Genomic DNA, 20738 nt, shown 5'->3' on the forward strand with positions numbered 1-20738 from the left:
TGTACAGGAAGAGGTGAACTAAGAAGGTGGTAGGCCTTTATTTGTTTTGGAAATTTGGAGTGAATGAAAGGAGAAAATGAATGGTTTGTGGAGAGCACTGGGGCTGGATATTTTTTTCAGGAAAACAAGATCAGCAGCAAGTCAGTAGTAAGAATTGAACCATCTTGGAGGAGAAGGGCTAAGAACACTTCTGATGGTTTTTAAATTTGGCAAGAAAGAGACCTGGGAAGTAAGGTGTCACTAGTGGGAGGAACAAAGAGCAAAGAAGAGAGGAACTTCAGGCTGGGCCCATGGAAACAGGCAGCAGTGCCCTCATGGAAGCTGTGGCAGGTCATGGCCTTTGCAGGGGAATCCTGGAGGGACCTGGGATACCCAGATTGATTTCAGAGTGGTCTATAAATTCACAGCACTCTGGATTCTAAAGTTGTCAAGTACTAGGAACACTGCTGTGATCATGCAAAAAGGTGGAATTCAGAGAAAGCAAGTGGGATGATGGGTCCTTAAATGTCAAATGGGGGAAACTTTCAATGTGCTGGCCCAAGAGGGAAGAAATAAAGGAAATAGCATCTGATCACTCCCTTTGATGGACTGGAAAGTGGTCCTTCATCCCATATCTGCAAGCCTGATGCCATTTCCAGTGATTTGGAATGGGCCTTGCCCTGACCTTCCATGGCTTTCAGAAACCAAATGAGCATAAATTCTGTAACTGTAGTGACGATGTCTTAATTCATCTAGCCACAGTAAGGCTTATTATCCCAAATCAGTGAAACTACATGTAGGATTTTTTTCCCAGTGCTAGGGATTGAACCCAGGGTCTACACACTGAACTATTTAGAGACAAGATCTTGTTTAATCACTACATTACCCAGGATGGGCTCCAACTAGCCAGCCTCCTACCTCAGCCTCCCTGGGTCCTAGATATAGATTTACATACCATCATGCCTGGCCACATGTAGACTATTAAAAGTTGAGAGAAATGTGAGAAATAACCTACTTAAGTTGAGTACAACTGCATATGCCTGTAATTCTAGCTACTAGAGCTGAGGCAAGAGAATCAAAGGTTCAAAGCCAGCCTGAGCAGCTTTGTAAGGTCTGTATCAAGTAATAAATAAATAAATAAATAAATAAATAAATAAATAAATAAAAGGGCTGGGGTTGTGCTTTAATAGTAGAGCACTTGTCTAGTACATGCATAACTCTGGATTTAATCCCCAGCATTGTGACAAAATAAAATGACCTAGTTGAACCCACTTGAGTTTGCTTTCAGTGGGGTTATGGGTCAAATTTGGAGTCTTGTTTAATTTAGAGTCAATTTATCCCTCTCCTCACCTCCAAATCATTCAGGATTTTTTCCTTCATCTTTTGGATGGGGTGGTCTGTGAAAGAGTTGCTGGCCCAGACCGGACACTGTAACCAGGAGAGGCTACAGCTAAGTTAGAAAACTCCTGCCTCCCCCTGCCCCCTATAGACTTGACTGTAACCCTATACCCCCCATCCCTAAGAACCTGTGGGCCAATGAAATACCTGTGCATCTCTAAGGGCCTTAGGGCACTGCCCTAAGCTTAGGCTATTTAGATTCCCCCCACGCCACGTGTCAGACAGAGAGATCGCTGGAAAGAGAGAGATCACCAGACTCCAGCACCAGTGTGCCAGTCTCCTCTCCCCGGGATAACCACGGCCCGGGTGCAGTGGAGAGGCTGGAGGCTGCGCCCGGGGCCGGCGGGGGGGGGGGGTGCCTCTCCCCCACATTCCCGAAATAAAGCCACCGCTGCCCACTACTTTCACGGCCATCCACTCCACTCCTTCCACAGACCTCGGACCTCTTCCTCAACCTCGGACCTCCACTTCTTCCTCTCCCTCTTCTTCTTCTCCTCCTCTAACCAGGAAAAGCTGCAGCTAAGTTAGAAAACTCCTGCCTCCCCCCGCCCCCTATAGACTTGACTGTAACCCTATACCCCTCCCTAAGAACCTGCTTTCTGGCACTAAACCTGTGCGCCAATGAAATACCTATACATCTCTAATGGCCTTAGGGCACTGCCCTAAGCTTAGGCTATTTATATTCCCCCACGCCACGTGTCCGAGAGAGAGAGATCGCCAGATTCCAGCAGCCAGTGCGCGAGTCTCCTCTCCCCGGAATAACCACGGCCCCGGGTGCAGTGGAAGATGTTGCGCTCAGGGGCGGCGCAGGGAGGGTCTCTCCCCGTGTTCCCGAAATAAAGCCACCGCTGCCCACTACTTTCACGGCCGTCCACTCCTCTACCTCCACGGACCTCTTCCTCGACTTCTTCCTCTCCCTTCTTCTCAGACCTAACAGTCTGGGGAAACTCAGAATTTTCAAAGACCCTTCTCAAGGACCTGGAAAGTGAGAATATTTTCATAATAGCATGTGCTTTTTATCCATTCACTTATTAAGTCTAATTTTTTATGGGACATATGCCATCCTAACAGATTGAATACAGTAACAGATGTGAGATTGCAGATGTTAGGGTTACGAAAATGCCAGGAAACGGCTCTTAATATGGTTTTTGTTTTGGAAAAGTTATATATGTGTTATGGTTATAGTGCTGGATTCTTTTTTAATGAAGACTTTGTGGTTTCCAAAATGCTGAAGATTGGCTGGGCATAGAGGCACACATCTGTAATCCCAGCACTCCGGAGGCTGAGGCAAGAGAATGGCTGTGTGTTCAAGATCAGTCTGGGCTATCAAGTGAGTTCAAGGCCAGCCTGACCTTCATAGTAAGACTCTGACTCAAAAAGACAATAAAATAAAATGCCAAAAATCAAAAGGTAAAAGCGAGAGCTTTTGGGATTCTCAATAGTTTCTCAAAGTATAAGTCATCCTGAGGCCATAATGTTGGAGAAAAACTGGACCAGATGCTGCTACACTTGCCTAGTAGGATCATCAAGCTTTCTCTTGGGAGTGAGAGCCTCAGTTCTGAGGGACTCCATGCACTCACCATTCCCACAACCAGGCTGCCATCCCAAGAAAGGAACCATGCACAACAGCACCAGAAGGGGGTTGGGGTTTTCCTATTCAGCATACACAGGAAGGTCTCACCCAGAAATCCCACTGCGATACTCCTTGGGCCAGTTTTTCCAGTTTTCTAAGCTTTGTTAAGGGCATACTCCCCTCCTACCCCCAGCAGGTAGCAGGAACTCCCCTAACAGAACCAAGGGGCAGCCTGCCACGTAAGCAGTCAGTCTCCACCTCTCCTGAAGTATAAAACTAAATCATTGCAGAGCCACCTACCAAGAACCTGACCAGCTTCTTTAAAGTCCCTTTCCAAATTATTTTTATAGAATGGCCCTGGGGCATGGTGACCAGAGAATAAATGCTTTAGGTTTTTATGCAGTTCGGCTGCCAACTGTGTGACCTTGGACACATTTCATCCATACCTCAACTGTACTCTTCCTAAAATAAGGACCACAACTGCATGGGAATTGACAGTAATGGCCAAGTGCTTCTCCACCCGTGCACAGTGAGGCCCTTCTGTGTACTGACACATCTCTCATATGTCACTTTGGATAGTCAGTCATTGTGACTAGTTTTCCAAAGAAATCTGATTTTAAGTTCATAGTTTTTGAACTACTCAGCACCTCTAGAGTCATAGGTGTCAAGATGATTCAAAATAGGGGATAAGGCTGTATGTGGTGGCACAACCCTGTAGTCCCAGCACTCAGGAGGCTGAGGCAAGACTGCCCAGTTTGAAGTACATGAGCTCAAGACCAACCTGAATTACACAGCAAGACCCTGAATGAATGAATGAATTAATTAATTAATTAATGAGGGATATGCCAGGTGTGGTGGCACAGATCTATAATGCCAGCACTCTGGGAGACTGAAGCAAGTGGACCAAAAGTTTAAGCCTAGCTTGGGCAATTTAGCCAAGACCTGGTCTCAAAATAATTAAAGGGGGTGGGAAGCTAGTCTGGAAATGTAGCTCAGCACAAAGGCCTTAGTTTCAATGTACTGAAATAAAATGTAAGATAGTATGACACTGTTTATAAGTCAGTTATACATCTGGGTCCAACAGTGAATTCCCAGATGTGAGAGCCTTGTACAGTGACTCACTTTACATGGTAAAAGGCTTTGCTTTTTCCTGACATCCCTTATTTTGTTCATACTATGTATTGAGAACCTCTCATGTGTGCCTGGCTTTGTATGGAGTACCTGGTGTCATTCCATCCAGATGACAGCCCTGTGAGGTAACTTTACAAAGAGGAAAGGTGCTGAAAGACTAAGGACATGAGCTTACTACTAAGCAGTAAGGTTAGGGTTCAAATTTAACTTCAAAGTCCCTGTGGCTCCACTATAGCAAAACATTTTTTTTTGTCTTTTTCCTTTTTATCGGTACCGGGGATCGACCTCACGACTGCCTGCTTGCAAGGCAGGCGCTTATGCCGCTGAGCTAAATCTCCAGCCCCTATAGCAAAACTTTTAAAAGTAATCCATTACCTACATTTCCTCCAAAGTATTTTGGAATCTAGACCTTTCAAGTTAGACTAGTTGTTTTCATTTTAGTAACTTGAAGCAATTTAAGATGCATCCACACAAAACTGTATCTAGAACAATATTGCTAATTGTCATTTAAATATCTATCAGTAGGCTTAGGAATATAGCTCAGTGGTTCAGTGCTTGCCTGGCAAGTCCAAGGTCCAAAGTTGGATTCCGAGTACCCCGCCCCCTCAAATTGTGTCAATTTGTACTCCCCTCCTCATCTTGAGTCCTCTGGCATTATGGTGTGGATGGAGAGAACTTACCTGCAAGTCTGGGTGCTAGAAAAGGGTCTGGATCATCACTCCCATATTTCCCAAACACCTTGACCACCCATGAAGGTAGAGACTCTGAGTTAGTTGGAGGATTAGGAATGCTCAGTTGAGAGTTTTCTTTTTTTTTTTTAATCGGTACCAGGGATCGAACTCACGACTGCCTGCCTGCAAGGCGGGCACTTATGCTGCTGAGCTAAATCCCCAGCCCCGAGAGTTTTCTAATTAGCAAAGGGCACACCATTTTGTCACTGACTTTCAAGCACACAGGAAGATGGGCAGTCTGCCCTCTGATGGGTCAGCAAATCTTTCTTATTTCTCTAAGAACTTCCCAGCCAGCATTCTAGAAATGAGGGGGTGGTACTACTGCTCCTGTGGCCTGCAGAGCAGCTGGGTAGGGCCTGGTGTGGGTGGAGCCCGGGGCCAATCACTGTGGCAGCTTAACCCTTTACCTAGGATGCTCCCGTGTGTGTTGTTTCCTGTGCATTCCAAGACAGGAAAGATCTGGAGGCCTTTGAAATGCTCTAAAGAATGAAAAGTGCTGAGGCCTGACCCTCTAGCACGGAAAAGGTGAAAGGCTAAACATAACCTCCGGAGACAGAATGCCATCCATTGGCCATATGACCCTAGGCGAGTGGCCTCTGCCTCAATTTCCTCCTGAAGAAAATAGTAACTAAAAAAGGCGCAACAAAACCTACTTCATAAGATGCTTCAGAGGATTGCAGGAATTGCTGTCAAATGTTATGACCACCACTGCCTAAAGGATAACTAAGAATAGATTTTTAGAATTTGCATTCCAAATTCCTCATTTAACAGATGAGAAAACTGGCCCAGGTTAGAGAACTTATCCAAGGCTAAACTCCTCCACCAACCATCAGGACAAATAGCTTTTGCTTTTTTGCTGCTAGGTTGCACTTCCCCCAGGGTTGGTCTGGGCCATAGGTTCTAGGGTTATATGATTCCACCCTGATGAGATCCTTTTAGCCTGCTGTCATGGCGTGACAGCTCTTTGCCGCTTGCTTCCTGAGAGCTACCAGCCTCCTTCCAGCCTCAGACATTCGGCATGCTCTGGAGCCTTTGACTCATCTCCGTCTGTGAATCAACCTCCAGCCATCTATTCTGAACAGAGAGATCTCATTTCTGGAACTGGAAGCTGGTGTTTTTTTCCTTTAAATTTTGTTTAATGAGTGATTCCACCTTTAAGCATGTCAATTTGTCCTCCCAGTTACAGACTGCAGAATGAAAGCCAGAGCTGGAGATTAGCATCTAGCCTAAGACCCTGAAGGCAAACACTGAAAACTGCCTCCTGAGCTCAGTGGAGGCTTTCCAGTCCAGAAGAGTACTTCATTTTGCTTCCCCCAGCCTTCACTCAACAGAAACTTCTGCATCTCCCCACACTGCCTGGCAGAGGTGAGCACATAGACAGACAGCTTTCTAGACAGATGCCCTAGGCAGCTGGGAGGATGGTGATGACCATCCCAATCCCAGAAGCAGGGAAGTTACCATAGCTACCAAAAACTGAAACCAATGGCTGTTTGGCTGTGGGGATCAACTTGGCTGACCTTTCAAGGTCCCTTCCAGCTTTGAGAGTCTACAATTACCCCAAGCAAGCTGAGACCAGGTCTGCTGCAAGACAATAGGAAGTCCTATGACATTAAGGCTTGGGGATAAAAGGCAAGATTTCATCAGAAGCACCTTAGAGGTCACGTCTTATTCATCAGAAGTGTTAAGTCACAATCTTATTTTCTACTGCTACTGCATTATTAATAAGCAAAAGCTTGCTTTTCTAGTGTGTAACGTTTTAGATCTTTTACAAAGCAAGTTTGCTACCACTTTTTTATTTTCTCTTTTACAGTTTGGCACAGTAATTTTAACAGGTTTGTTCCACACTGTGACCAGCAAAACGGTCCAGAAAAACTTGCGTCACTACAGCCCCGTGGGGAGTGCTCCACCAGACAGGACGTTTGTGTCATGAGCCTTCTAAGAATCAGGAGGAAGGAAGTCATTCATAAAGGAGGCAGATGCTGAACTGCGACTCTGATTTCCTCTTGCATGGGCTGCAGGAATGTCACTCCACTGAGGGAACAGGTTTCTTTGCAGTTTGACCACACGAAGCTGAAGCTCCTTACTTTTCAAGTTGAGAGTGGGAAAGAGGCTAATGCAATACCCACCTTCTCCACACGGGGGAGGGCCCAGGCCTGGCGAATACTGACCTTAGGTCAAAGAAGTCTATAGGGACAGATAAGACCTCAGAAAGCAGGGGAGGAAATGTCCAGAAATCAGAGCGCTGCTGATACTTACAAAAACAGCTGCAGACTTTTCCTTATTCCTGATACAGGAAGTTTCACGTTTAGTGGATGTTTAGAGATTATAAAAAAACTTGCTTTTAACGAGTAAATCAAAGCCTTTATTAAACATTCCTCCTTCAAATAACCTGCTCTAAACCCATAGCCTCCCAGACCTGAGAACTGCCAGAGCTGTGTGAGTATCAGTTCCCCCAATAGGGGTCAGATCTTGCTAGTCAGCTGCATATCATTGAAAAGCCAAGCCAAGACAGTACACTGGGAAGAGCTCTGCAGTTCTGTGCTCTGCTCAGGATCTAGGCAAAGATTGGCAGCGCCAGCTCTTGAACTAGAGCTCAAGCACAGGTGAGGAAAAACCTGAAATTCAGGACACAGACTTTGTCTGGGACCTGACCATGCTGAGCTGGATGGCTGGCTCTTGGCCACCATTCAAGGCTTATGAATGTGCTTTTCCTTCTCTTCACCAAAGAAAAGGGTGGAAGATGGAGGAGGCAATCTTCAGTTGTGTGTGGGTTTGATTTAAGGCTTTGGCTGTGGTCGGCTGATGTATTCAAATACTTTGAGAAATGCCGTGTTCTCAGCTCCCCATTGGAACAAACGTATTTTCAAAAATGAAAACAGTGAACAAAGATGTGGAGCTGCAGCTGCGAGAGGGCACAGGCTGATCACGTCAGAATGGTGTCGTCCACCTGCTCCATGGAGTCGGCTTGGCTGGCCAGTTTCTTCAGGGACCTTCGGTTGCACTCATTCAGGGCCTCCAAGCTGGCCACATCTAGGATCTTGGAGAGGGCCTGTGTGAAGGAAGGGTATGAGGAGACACAGAAAGCAGGGCTTCAGATTTCCTAGTCAAACCAAGACAAAGATGGCTGCTACCCTCAGAACTACAGCCATAAGTGGAATTTGGCAAAATAAGGAAAATCAGTTGAGATAGTACTCATTTTGCTTTTCCTGAGCTGAAACAAGCCAAGGTTTTAGTTTTCAGTGCTTATAAAGGCTACTAGAGCTGTAGGAACAGGGCTCTGAGCATCACAGGGCAGGCCTATTGGAATCTACAGCACATTCTTGGCTCCTGTGGGGGATCTGATTTGAAGAAAGGTCTCTGTTGCCAATGGAGTCTGAAAACCACAGTAAATGTATTTTCAGCACTACATCATTCTCCTGAGCCTCAATCATAAGAATGAACACATAGATGGTTACAGAGAAGAGAATGGGGCCAAGCACTGGCATACAGAAGGATAGCAAGACGGATGGCGAGAAAGCTTTGGGTGGCTCTCCAGACCCAGACTCCTACCTGAAACAGCTCCTCCCCCTGCCTCATCTTAAGCAGGTTGACAATCGCCTGGTCGCTATAGGCCCTCACGACAGTATTCTTGTCCTTGGTGTTGTCAAGAAGAGCCTTCAGGATTGGCTTAATGGCCTGGGGGTCCAGGGGAGGCAGTGGGTCCTTATTTGCCCACCAGATCATCTTCTCAGCCACCAGCCTGATGTCACTGGATGGGTTCTGCAGACACTATGAAGAAGAGCAAATAGGCATGTGCAGTCTGTTTCTCAAGAAGCCCAGATTCCCTTCATCGTGGGCAGACTTCGTGGCTCTCTTCCAATGCCACCCCTCCCCCTTCATGATGGAAGCGGCCCACCTACTGCCTCCATCTCATCTCTCTTACTCTTGGCTCGATATTCCTGCCTCAAATAGAGGTTTCACTTCCTCCAACAAGCCATGCTTCTTCCTGCCCAGGGCTCTGCTCTGGCTGATTCCATTGCCTGGTAAGTGCTCGCCCCCGGATCCCCATCTAGCTGCTTTCTTCTCATCCTCCAAAGAATGAAGACTGTATAAATTAGGGCCCGAACTATGGGCTGCAGGGATCATATCTGCCTTGTTTGTCACTACTCCTTCAGAGTCTAGCCCAGTGGTGGCAAACTTACAGCATGTGTGCTGCAGTGGGCTGTTTATATTGTTGAAAGCTTTAAAAAGTGCACCATCACTGGTCTACCCCATTTGGGTGCTTAGTAAATAAATGCTGTGTTAACAAGTAAATGCAGGCTGATACACACACACACACACACACACACACACCAATGGCCCAATTGAATCAGGCTCCCTAGAAAATCAATGCGGGCCTGGGTGCCTGGAGTGAGGTGGCCCCCTTTGGAATCTCATTATATAGAGCAAGGTCCATGCTCAGCAGTACTGCTATTGTCTGGGAGCTGGTTCCAGAGGCAGCATCTCCAGCATGCTACCATTACATTAAAATGCAGGATTTGGTTCTGTTTTCTATGCACATTAATGTTTGAGAAGTGAGCTTTATCACACAGTCTATAGTAGCCCCGATGTCAGATTCCCTGGCTTGTTTTATTAGCTATGTCCCATCATAGCTAGAGAAGGCATGAAGAGAAGACTTAAGATTTGAACCAGGTACGTGGCACACACCTGTCATCCCAGCACTCTGGGAGACCGAGGAGGATCCCACGTTCAAACCTGGCCCAGGTTTCAAAATAAAAAGATTTTTATTTTTATTTTTTTCATAAAAAGATTTTTTAAAAAGGGTCAGATATGGTGGTAAACACTTGTAATCCCAGTACTTGGGAATCTGAGGTAGGAGGATCATCATGAGTTTAAGATCAGCCTAGGCTATACAGTGAGTTCAAGGTCAGCCTGAAATCTTAGTAAGACCCTATCTCAAAAAAAAAAATTAAAATTTGGATGGTGCCCAGGCATGGTGGCACATACCTCTAACCCCACCACTTGGGATGCTGAGGCAGGAGGATTCCTGTGAATTCAAGGCCAGCCTGGGCTACATGAGCAAGTTCAGGGATAGCTTGCCTTACATAGTAATACCCTGCCTCAACCCCCTCCTGGGCAAAATTTAAATTTAAAAAAGGGCTGGGGACACAGGTCAGTATGAATGGCCCTTCAATCTCTGGTACTAAAGGAGAAAAAAAAAAAAGATTTGAACCCAGGTCTGACTCTGATTTTTTAATACCAGGGTACCTAAAAATAACTTCTATTAACAGTGGTTCTTAGCCTGATTCTGTATCACAAGTCTATCTGAGAATCTGACCAAAAGTCAGACATTCGGCCCAAGAAAAACACACATAAACACCTTGCCTTCCATTCCTAAGCTTCCAGACCTCTGGAGGCCATCCACGGAGAACTGGAACTCAAGTCGTTAAAGGCACATTTCCATTGTTCTCTCTAGGCACTGGGGGTCACCTCAGGAACCAGACTCAGTGAGTCTCTGCCCCCGCTCACCTTAACAAACAGACTGGAGAGTTTGGCTGGCAACTGTCCTGCTCCAGTCTCAATGTAGTACTTCATCAGGAAGCCCATGCCTCGGACCCCGCTCACAGCAATAGGGATCTGTGGAAAAACAAAGGAGTGGGACACCACAACATTCTGCTCCCTACAGCAGCTGCAGAGCCAGGTAAGACCCACTCTCCCAAGGACGTCTGGACCCTTCTCTATCCCTCATCCTTTAGTCCTTCATACCAAAGGCTCTTCAACAGCTCTCAGATGGGCTGCCCTGCAACTGGGGAGACAAGGTCATTGATTCCTGGGGATTGCCTCTCTTACCAAGAGGTGACAGCTGCATCTTCTAAGCCAAAGCCTTCATTGTTTAAAATGATGAAACTAGAGCCCAAAGGAATCAAGTACTAGTCCTAGGGTACAACAAGTTACTAGCCAAAATAAAACCAGAACCTAGGCCTCTGAGCACCTAACTAAACAGGTTCCCATGTGACTGGTCAGCCAGGTGATGGCTGTGGAGTTCTGGCCCAGCTCTTACCCTATGAGAGCCTTACCCTGTCTGCCACAGCATTGCTGAGGATCATGTCCTGAACTTCAGTGCTGTATCTCCCTGTACAGAGTCTGCAGGGAGCCACATTCACAGCCACAGAGAGTGCCAGGCTCCGGCCATGGCGAACCATCCAATCAATGCCAGATACATCTGCTGGTGAAAGGACACAGCCAGGGTTAACCTGCACCTCACAGCATACCTTGTCCTTGCCACTGTAGCTGTCATCCTCCACCAAAGCCAGAGAGCCAACTTGGGGCACTCTGCTTTTCGTGGCAGAAGTTCCCCAATGCAATAAAAAGGTCTCACAAACTACTCCCAAACTTTGACCAGGACAGAAACACTCAAGGGCACAGGACTACTGGAAACTCCAATGTTTCAGCAGCTGAATTCCCAAAGAAAAGGTAGTCAAGGTGCTATAAGATTCAGAAGGGAAAGGGAAACAGATGTCTAGGCCTTTCCTACAGAGCTGAGGGGCCCAAGTCCCTGAAGGGAATGCCCACCCCACACAAAAGACCTACCCAGCAAGTACTGCTGAAGGACAGTACTAAGCTCCTCTTCTGTCAAAAAAGCACACAGCTCCCCCAGGCACCCAGCAGAGGATATCCGAGTGTTGTCCTGATAGAGCAGAAAGGAGAGTGATGGGGTGTAGGCAATACCCTGTGCCCCTACAGTGAGGGCAAAGAGCAATGAAGACAGCAGAACTTATTTGCCCTGTCTTCACTCCAGGCACTTGTGCTCCCAATATTAGATTGGGACTGCCATATACTGCACCAGTCTTTTGATGGGGAGTTAAAAATTACACACCCAGCACTTAATTATAGAAAAACTCCAGTGTGTGTGCATATGGTAATCATCATCACAATAGTAATAATAACCATATTTACATAGCACCTTTCTTCTTGGGAAATCTGAATGCTTTACATTTATATCTCAGTTACTATCAACAGCCTGTCAGACAGAAGGGACAGACACAGTTGGGAAAGACCATGGCACAGCGAAAGAAGCCACCTGCTCACAGCCACCTGGGAAGCCAGCTAGACACAGCCACTCTGAGCTCCTTTCCCCCCAAAAAACTCTGTGTGTCATCTTATATCCAGAATGACTCCTTGTCATCTCTACTGTGGCAGGGCCCTAAATAATTTGCATTTGTCCTAGAAGTCAAACCCATATTCAATCCAAAGAAGATGGGGAAAGGCAAGCATTTTCCATCAAAATCAAGGCCAGGGACGTAAACTGCTGTTCCCCCCCGGAAAACTGAGAGGCGGAATTTTAAGTTATGTGTTCTGTTACTAATAAGTACCAACTTGATGCATCTCTACAAACTAACCAACCAGAAAACCTGTGGGAAAACTAATGCCAGGCTGGCACTCTGAACCACCAGCTGTTTGGGCTTTTAAGCTTCAAGTGGAAGCCAAAGTTCCACACAAAGCTAAAAAGCTGGTTCTCAGATCCACTCTCTCAAATATGACTTTGTTTAAGCTCTGCTGTGGTAAAATGCAAATGTTTAAAAATACTGACTTTTGCTTGCACTATTAATGACCCTATGAAAGCTCTGGTAGACTGTGACCAAAAAAGGGTAGACACTCCCTTCTGTACCCACAGAGATGTTAGGGCTGTGGGCAGAGGGGAGTGGCTGAGAATTAGACCCAGACCCATAGAATGGGATAAGCACAGCAGCAGAGATGGTCCCAGGTGTGTGCACATAATGAAGTGTAAAACCACACAAACCCAAGGGCCAGATCTCCTAAGATTAGCCCTACACATGTAAATTAGGCCAGCACAACAGAGGGCCATCTGTGAAAGGGAAAAGAGAAAATGCTAATCCTCAGACTCACCTCCCCCACCTTCTCCTGACTTGCTCCCTGCTGGGAGGCTTGGGAAGCTAATGGATACTTAACAATGCTTCTGAACCAGACAGGCTAACAGCACTGGGCCCAGCCAGGAATCACAGGGCCCAGATTCTGGTTACAACTTGACAGAGTGTGGCCCAAGACTCATCATCCCAAAACAGTGCTAGGACCTCCCACTCAGAAACCCACTGGAGAGGTTTAGCATATCAGATGCTCAGTTTCTTGAGGCCTGTAACCATGAGGGCTTATTCATCAATGGGTGTAGCCCTTAAACTCTACAAATGCTTCCTGAACCAATCAATGAACCTCTTTGGTTTTATGAAGGAGGAAATGAGGAGCAGCAAGAGAAAGTGAATTAAGGTTATGTGCAAACAGGTGAGAGACTAGCCTTTACAAACCTTACCTTGCCTTATCCATGAAACAGAATCATAAGGCTTGTTGTTGGTACAGCACACACTAAACATGCAGGAGACCCTGCGTTTGATTCCCAGGACCAAAGCAAAAACACAGAACTAGAATTATCGTTACCTGCTTGACTCCCTCAGTGCTCAGTAAATGCTCAGTAAACTGGAGTAATACAAGTACTAGAAATGATGGTTCTTGACTGCCAGTTGTACCAGCTTCTAACACACAGAGAAGCTGACCAAGGGAGTTGGGAAACCGGTGGAACCCCCCACAGCTCAGGCACCCCCACAGCCATACCTCATCGTGCCCCAGCATGCTCAGCAGCAGTGAGACGATGTTTTTGCGAATGACGGTATCCACTTTGGCGCCTGCTCCCTGAATCACAAATCTCAGGGCCTGCAGCATGGTGTCCCTATGGAACCAACACTGACTTAGCCTTTGGCTCTCTTCCACCTCTGCCTTCCCACTGGCACAAATGCAGCCCCCAAGCTTCCTCGGGCCTCCTCGTGGCTGTGGCACTCCTTTAGCAGTACCTCACCTGACCCCAGGGTCCTCCATGACCCGGATTCCATTGAGCAGCTCTGTGAAGAGAGGATCCACCTTGATGTGGATGGAAATGAGCTTCCCCAGTGCGTCAGCGGCCTTCAGGCGCACACCCCGGTTGGAGTCCTGCAGGGCTTTGGTGAAGGTAGTCTGCAGCTGGGGCAGGAAGGGCTTCAGGGCAATCCCAACCTGAGGGAAAAGCCCATATCTGAAAATTACAGTTGTAGAGGATCCGCAAGGCCATGGTGTATCAAAGACAGAAAAACAAATCACCACAAACCACCTCTCACACAAGTTGGCTAGGAACAGACGGCCCGGCCCATAGGAAAGAAAAGCCAAGTACAGACAGGCTCTGCTCAGCCTCCTCATGTTTTCAGAATCTTTCCTCGAGCTGTTGATGATGATGAGGAGGAGCACAGTCAACCACAGCAGCCACTGTCAGACAGAGCTGTGGTACAGTGGTCCTGGCCATAATGAGACAGAGCTTAGTGGAGCATGGAATGCAAAGACAAGCAACTCATAGCCTCCTGTGACTCAAGTAAAGAGTGGGACAGGCAGGCAGTGGCCGGCAATGCTGAAACACAGTTCACACAGGATAGGGAGATGCACTAGCTGTGTTACAGCAAGTACTGTGGAGCACACAGAGTCCCCAGAACAGATGCCTTCAGAGGGGCCTCCCGACATGCCCGCCTCATGACAATTCCAGCTCCATTCCTGGCCATATGTAGGAAAACAGGCACACTTCTGATAAAATACAGATGAAATGAGGAGTAAAGTTTACTGCTTAATAAATAGGAAACTTAGTAGATGGCTGTAGGTTGCCCTGTGGCATGCCACAGGTGAAGCTGATAAATATGAGGAGAAACTTCCAGCCCCAGGGTGACTTCTGACTCCTGGGTGAGGGAAAAAGCCCATGGAGAAAGGGGCTCCATAATAAAGCCTCCATGTATGTCCAGAGTTAACATCAAAGAAAAGAACAGCATAGAATGCAGGTGAAGATAACATGTTTCCCCCCAGTATTCAGGGAACCAAGGGCCCTTCAACAGAACCACATCATTAGCACATTTTTATTTTGAGTCAGGGTCTTACAAAGTCACTATGTTGCCCAGGCTAGGCTCAAATTTGGGATCCAACTGTCTCAGTCTCTCAGAATGCTAGGATTATAGGCATATGGCATAGCACTTGGCTACTTTTCTTTTTTTCTCTCTCTCTCTCTCTCTCTCTCTTTCTTTTTTTCAATAGGGGTATACTATGTAGTCCAAGCTGGCCTTAAACTCACTATGTACCTCATCGTGACTTCAGACTTGAAGCAATTCTCTTACCTCAGCCTCTCAAGTCCTGGGATTACAGGCATGCACGACCACACCTGACTATTTTTAATTTTCAACAAAATGAAGTTGATACTTATAATCCCATATGGCAACTGAGAAGTTCAAAATATCCACTTCAAATGAGAAAAATCTACAAATTTTAGGTATGCTTTTACTTCCAATCTTGTAAGAATATTTTGTTTTTAAACAACACATCTTTGCTCTGCATATTTTTGTGTAAGAAGTGTAATTATTGCTCTGTAAAATATCAAAAATGGTTCCCGTATGGGATCATGGCTTATATTCTTTGGGGGGCAAATGTCATTTCAGTTCTCTCTCTCATCAGATTCTTTGCATCTCCTTTTATGTGGCCATAACAAACAGCTGAAGTAAGTTTATTTACTTATTTATTTACTTTTGGTTTTTTGAAACAGGGTTTCACTATGCAGTTCAATCTGGCCTTAAACTCACTCTGTAGCCCAGCCCATTCACAATGGTCCTCCTGCCTCAGTCTCCCGAGTATATGGATTACAGGCATGTGCCACCATGCCCAGCCCAGAACAACTTTAAACAACTATTTCTTTGTGTTTCTATGGCCCTGAGTTTTTCCTTTGAAGCAGTGATTCTTCAAAATATCACAGTTTCTGCGTACCTCTGAGTGCTTAATGTGAGGCACTGTGCCTGATGTCATTTCAGCTCACCCCCACACGCAGTAGTCCCTTGCAAGGCAGGCAGCATTACCCATCTCACAGGTGAACAAGCGGGCTCAGAGAGAGGTGGCATGGCTTTCTTTCCCAAGGTCTTTCTGAACACAGAGCTGGTATGAGGAGGACTTGGCATCGAGCCATGGCTAGTGTACCTGGAGTCTGAGTGCTCAGTTCCTTCCACTATGCTGCAACTCCATGATAAAGCCCACCCTGCCGCCACAGGACGCCTGTGTCAGCGTCAGTCACCTGCAGATCATCAGTGCTCACCTTGGCCAGCAAGAGGCTCAGTGTCTCAAGTAAAGCAGCCTTCACATTCCAGCTGAACCGGTCCCCAAGGATGCGAATTAGAGGGCCAGTGATGCTAACCACAGAGGGCCTCAGGGCATCAGCTGAGGTCAGACGGATCACCAAGCCTAAGGCCTTGGCCGCTTCCTCCTTCTGCTCAGGGCTGCCTGTGAGGACTCCTTCCCGCAACACTGGAAGGATGGAAGTTACTCCCTAAAAAGAGAACCACAACTGAGAGTCCAGGTTCCAAGGCTCCGAGCCCATGTGTTTCCAAGCAAGGTGCTCCCTACACCCATCATCGTTGGCCCCACAAGAGACAGTGATGGGCTGAACCTTAGGTCAAGGTCCCCAACAGGTCCATACCCACAGAGATAACAAACACAGCTTCACCTCAGTGAGTCACTTGCTCTGGCTGAAGTGACCACCACAGCTTAAACCAAAGACAAAATATACCCATCTAGCCACCACGACAGAAGCATGTTGTTGGTGACGATGCTAAAGAGCACACACAGCATGAAGTCAAACCCATCTGCCACCTACCTAGTTGCCCCACTGTGGACTTGGGTTGGGGTGAAGGTACCAGAAGGCCAGATGCCCTAGCACCCTGGTTACCAAGCCCTGCTCACCTTCTTTGGGAGGCAGAAACCTGGTACATGCTCGCCTTTGCTCTCATTGCCAATGAAGCGGATTTCTTTGTGCAGTTCTTCAATCAGCGCCAACTGGTTGCCAGCATCCAATTTCTGTGAGAATCCAAGAAACAGCACTGATGATATGCAGCCCTTCCTCTCAAGACTGCCTCAGAACAACAGCAAGGGGAAAGGTGTGGGTGGCAGCCTGAATAAGACTAGCTACAGGAGGGTCAACACTGAAGCTAAGCAACAGGTACGTGGTTGGGTCCCTGTCACGATCTGTTATTACAAATGGCTGGAATTTTTAGCCAGGCATAGTGTCACATGCCTATAGTCTCAGCATGTGGAAGGCTGATGCAGAAGTATTACTTGAGCCCAGGAGTTGCAGACCAGACTGAGATAGCTAGACCACAACTCAAAAACAAAGAAAAGGATACAGATATATGGGGCTGGGCTGTGGAACTAGTGGCCCCTCACCTTGGTAATGGCATTTAGGGCATCCCAGCTCTCTTCCAGAACCACAGGGCTAGAGTCGTTGAAGAGGCGGATCAGGCCTGAGACCAGGCTCCGCAGGTGGCTGGTGTAGTCAGCCTTGGAGCGGGAGCAGTAGATATTGAGGATGATGGCAGCAGCCTGCCTCAGGCCCACCTCAGGGCTTCGGGTGGCTTCCAAAAGATCCTCAATAATGATCCGGTGCCCAGTGTCATCCTCTACTGAGAGGATAACAGCTTGACAATTGGCCATCTCCTGAAAACCACAGAGGACATATGTGCTGAGCACAGATCCTCAGAAGCAGGACACGATGATGGCTAGAAAGTGACAGGAGTGCGCATGACCACCTTACCAGCTGTTCATCTGGAGTCCCGAGCTTCTCCTTCAGGGCTAACATGACTGCAGGGAGGATCACACCTAGATGACGGGTCAGAGCGTCACCTGCCACAGATGATAGGAAAGCCAGCACCCGAGTATTGACAGGTGGTGTTGTTAACTGGAAGAACAAGGAACAAGGTCAACTTAAAGAATACTGCACCTGTTCAGAGCCTGGCCCAGCAACGGGCTCCGGGAACAGAGGGGCGAGCATGGGAGCTTGCGTCCCTGCTCAGAGCTCGGGACCTACTCAAGTATATCTTGGAGGACAAGGGAAGAGTGTCCCGCCTACTGTACCTGTCACCCTCCCAACATCTATGTTCTGAACTGGACTTCATAGCAGGTTTGGGAATAACAATGTGGCTCTGTAACCAGAGTGTGCTTGCCATATGTTGGAATTTACCTTGGGCACGAGGTAGGGCAGCACCACACGACTCTTTATGGCCATAACTTGCTTCAGACCATCCAAGGCAAATTCTGATACTGCCTCATCATCCTGCAGAAGGATATTGGGGACAATCATAAGAAGCTGGCTCCTGCCACATCTCTGCTGTCTGAACCAGCCGGCCACTGCACATCACCTTCTCTGCCTGCCTTCTTGCCTTTCACTGCATCTACATATACTTATCGTCTAAGGAGAGGCCTGAGCCCTCCCCTCACTCCTCTCAAAGGGCTGGCATGCCGACTGCCTTGGCAGAGTAATTTCCTCACATTCCGCAGCTATTGAGACAGTAAAAGTCACGTTGGTAGGTATGCAGCAGATCCACTCACCAGCTGCTTCAGTAAAAATGGAAGGATGTCCTCCAGCGCCTGGTGGCCAATGGTAGAATGCAGTTGCTCAAAGGTCTTGGCTGCTGCCTCTCGGACTTCCTCCAAGGGGTCACACAAAGCTTTCCTTGCAGTGGGCACAAGGGATTCCGAGAAATACAGTACCTGCAACAGTGGAAGCAAGGGTGTACCAACACAGAAAAACCCAAAAGGAACAGGAGCAAACAAGGGGTCACAGGCCAGGGACTTCAACCCAGCCAAGCTGCAACTCCCTCTATGAGACTTTTTGGTTAACTTAACTCTGTTGTGAAAAAACTGAAATACAAAAAGAGATGATTCATTATAAACCCCCCTTGAAATCTGCACAAAAACTTACTAACAAACTTCTCCACTGTCCTGGAGAGTTCTCTAGACACTTCTCATCTTTTACAGGAACTGCAAACTCTTTCCACAGCAGGGCCTGTAGTACCTAGTCCCTCTTCTCCCTGGAATCCTTCATTTGCCCATTCTCTTGGGAAATTCCAAGTCTTTCAAGCTTCAAACCAAATACCTCTCCCTCTGTGAAGTGTCTAACAGCCCAGGGATGGTTCTGTTCTCTGGATAACCAATTCTACCACAGCAAAGCTCACTGAGTTCTACTGACTGATCACTGTGCCAGCATCAACACCAGACAGTAAGACTTTTGGGCATGACGACTCAGTAACTAATCAATTATTCATAAGTCTTCTGGTGACAGAATTTCTCTTGATTCTTTGTCAAATGGACATATAAATGAGTGAATGAATGAATGAATAAATGCATGAGAGGCCTGTGGGGGTACACACAAGAGGAGATATATCTAGTATACCAGAGTAGGTGGTTCACACTAAGCAACTGGCTACCTGCTTCCAGTTCTAACTAGCCATCCACTTACTCAGTTCCATACTATCCAACTTGAAAGCATTCTCAGTCAACTTGCCAGGAGTGTTTCGAGGCCCAGTGACCTTAGAAAGGAGGTCAATCCTTAGAAATAAGGTACTCCAAATCCTTGAATGTTGCTACTATGGAAACAGAATTACTGCTACAGACAATACAGACATTTCCACCCACCAGATACTTAAAAACTTTCCTAGTCCTCTCCCAAGAATGAATACATGCCCCTCTTGCTCCCTGCCACCCTCTGGCACTAGTACTTACACACCCCCCACTTCCCACTAAAGAAGCACCACACATTTTAATCTAACTGGTAGAGTGACACAGTAGAGACTGATCTGCAGCAGCTTAAGGAGTGATGAGAAAGTCATCTCCAGTTTCCAAAGGCTACTTCAAGAGGCCTCCCAACTGCTTAGCTCTCAGCCTGCAAAACTGACAGGAAAGCTATGAAGGAAGCAAGTACACATGTGGCTCAGCCAGTAACCTGCTGCCAACAGCACCCTCCAGAGCAAACTGATGTGTCCCCCAGGGCAGGGCTTCTGTAGCATTCACCTGACCTTGGAGTCAGACACCTGCAGGTACACCATCTGCAGGACCCTATGAAGATACTCACAGCATCCCGGCTGGTGGACTTCATGATCTCGCTCAGCCCAATGCACACGCCCTGTCTCTCATCACTCTTCTGAGATCTGAGGCCTTCTTCAAGGATGGGGATGATCTCAGGGAGGATTTTCTCCCCGAGCTTCCGAACGAGGTCTCCTAATGTCCTTGCTGCAATCTGTCATCAGAGATTATTAAATCAGAACATCAACTCCTGGCAACCGCAGGCACCCAGAGGACCCAAATAAGGATCCTGGAACCTCCCAGGCTTTATCTCTGGAACTCACTCAGTTTCTCTCAAATGCTCTCAGTCATGGTGTACTCAAAATATACCACAAAAGCAAACTACCTGTTTTCATACACATCAACACAGCTTCAAACAAGAGCTAGCACCCTATCTATGAACTACATCATGGGCTACGTGGTCAAGACCAACTTCCCTGGCTCATCCAAAACCTACCCCTGTACTCTTGCTCAAGGGAGATGAACTTAGAATAAATGCTTTAAGGAAAAAGAAGAAAAAAAATATCTATCTCTTCTCTGGGGCTTTATGTAAACTCTTCTTTACCACCAAACATTTGCTGGCCAAGGCCAGGGATCAGAAGTGAGTCAAAAGACAGTGGCAGAAGTGACCATCAGCCTACACTGGGTATCTCCACCCTAGCCGCTGAAAGCCATCTGTCCCCATTAAGTACACCACCTTCTCTTACACCGTACTTGTTCCTTCCTGATTTTTCACTCCAGCTGTAATGGCCTTGCTCTCCTTCAGATGTGCCCAGGTGCTGCCTACCACGAAGCCTTACATGCCCCAGCCTTGGGTAAAGTACGAGTCCCTCTATGGAAATCTCTCACCACCTCCTTATTTGGTTTGTGGTTACTCATCTTCAACCTTCAAGAATCACTTCTCACTTCTTTTTCTTTTTTTTTTTTTGCTACCCAGGATCGAACTCACAACCACACGTTCACCAGCAGTGCCAGGCAGGCACTTATGCCCACCC

The 20738-nt window shown here is 47.1% G+C and overlaps 1 protein-coding gene across 2 annotated transcripts in view; it reads right to left on the reverse strand.

Annotated features, from left to right (window-relative positions):
• Positions 1-6589: 6589 nt before the first annotated feature.
• Gcn1 (GCN1 activator of EIF2AK4) overlaps positions 6590-20738 on the reverse strand; it is a 70536-nt gene continuing 56387 nt past the window's right edge. The window contains exons 45-58 of one of the 2 annotated variants that reach the window (XM_013141796.3): positions 19754-19918; positions 18232-18393; positions 17864-17956; positions 17438-17581; positions 17071-17340; positions 16591-16704; positions 15947-16177; positions 13658-13851; positions 13417-13531; positions 11383-11479; positions 10869-11014; positions 10321-10428; positions 8362-8580; positions 6590-7861 (exon numbers count right to left, since the gene is read on the reverse strand). In XM_013141796.3, coding sequence (XP_012997250.2) covers positions 7736-7861; positions 8362-8580; positions 10321-10428; positions 10869-11014; positions 11383-11479; positions 13417-13531; positions 13658-13851; positions 15947-16177; positions 16591-16704; positions 17071-17340; positions 17438-17581; positions 17864-17956; positions 18232-18393; positions 19754-19918 — 2184 coding nt within the window. In that variant the 3' untranslated portion in view covers positions 6590-7735. Of the gene's footprint in view, positions 7862-8361; positions 8581-10320; positions 10429-10868; positions 11018-11382; positions 11480-13416; positions 13532-13657; positions 13852-15946; positions 16178-16590; positions 16705-17070; positions 17341-17437; positions 17582-17863; positions 17957-18231; positions 18394-19753; positions 19919-20738 lie in introns of both variants that reach the window. The other variant, XM_003478371.5, reaches the window with a different exon arrangement.

This window comes from Cavia porcellus, unplaced genomic scaffold (assembly GCF_034190915.1).
Source record: "Cavia porcellus strain 051 isolate PalLab524CR breed Dunkin Hartley unplaced genomic scaffold, mCavPor4.1 scaffold_16, whole genome shotgun sequence".
NCBI lineage: Eukaryota > Metazoa > Chordata > Mammalia > Rodentia > Caviidae > Cavia > Cavia porcellus.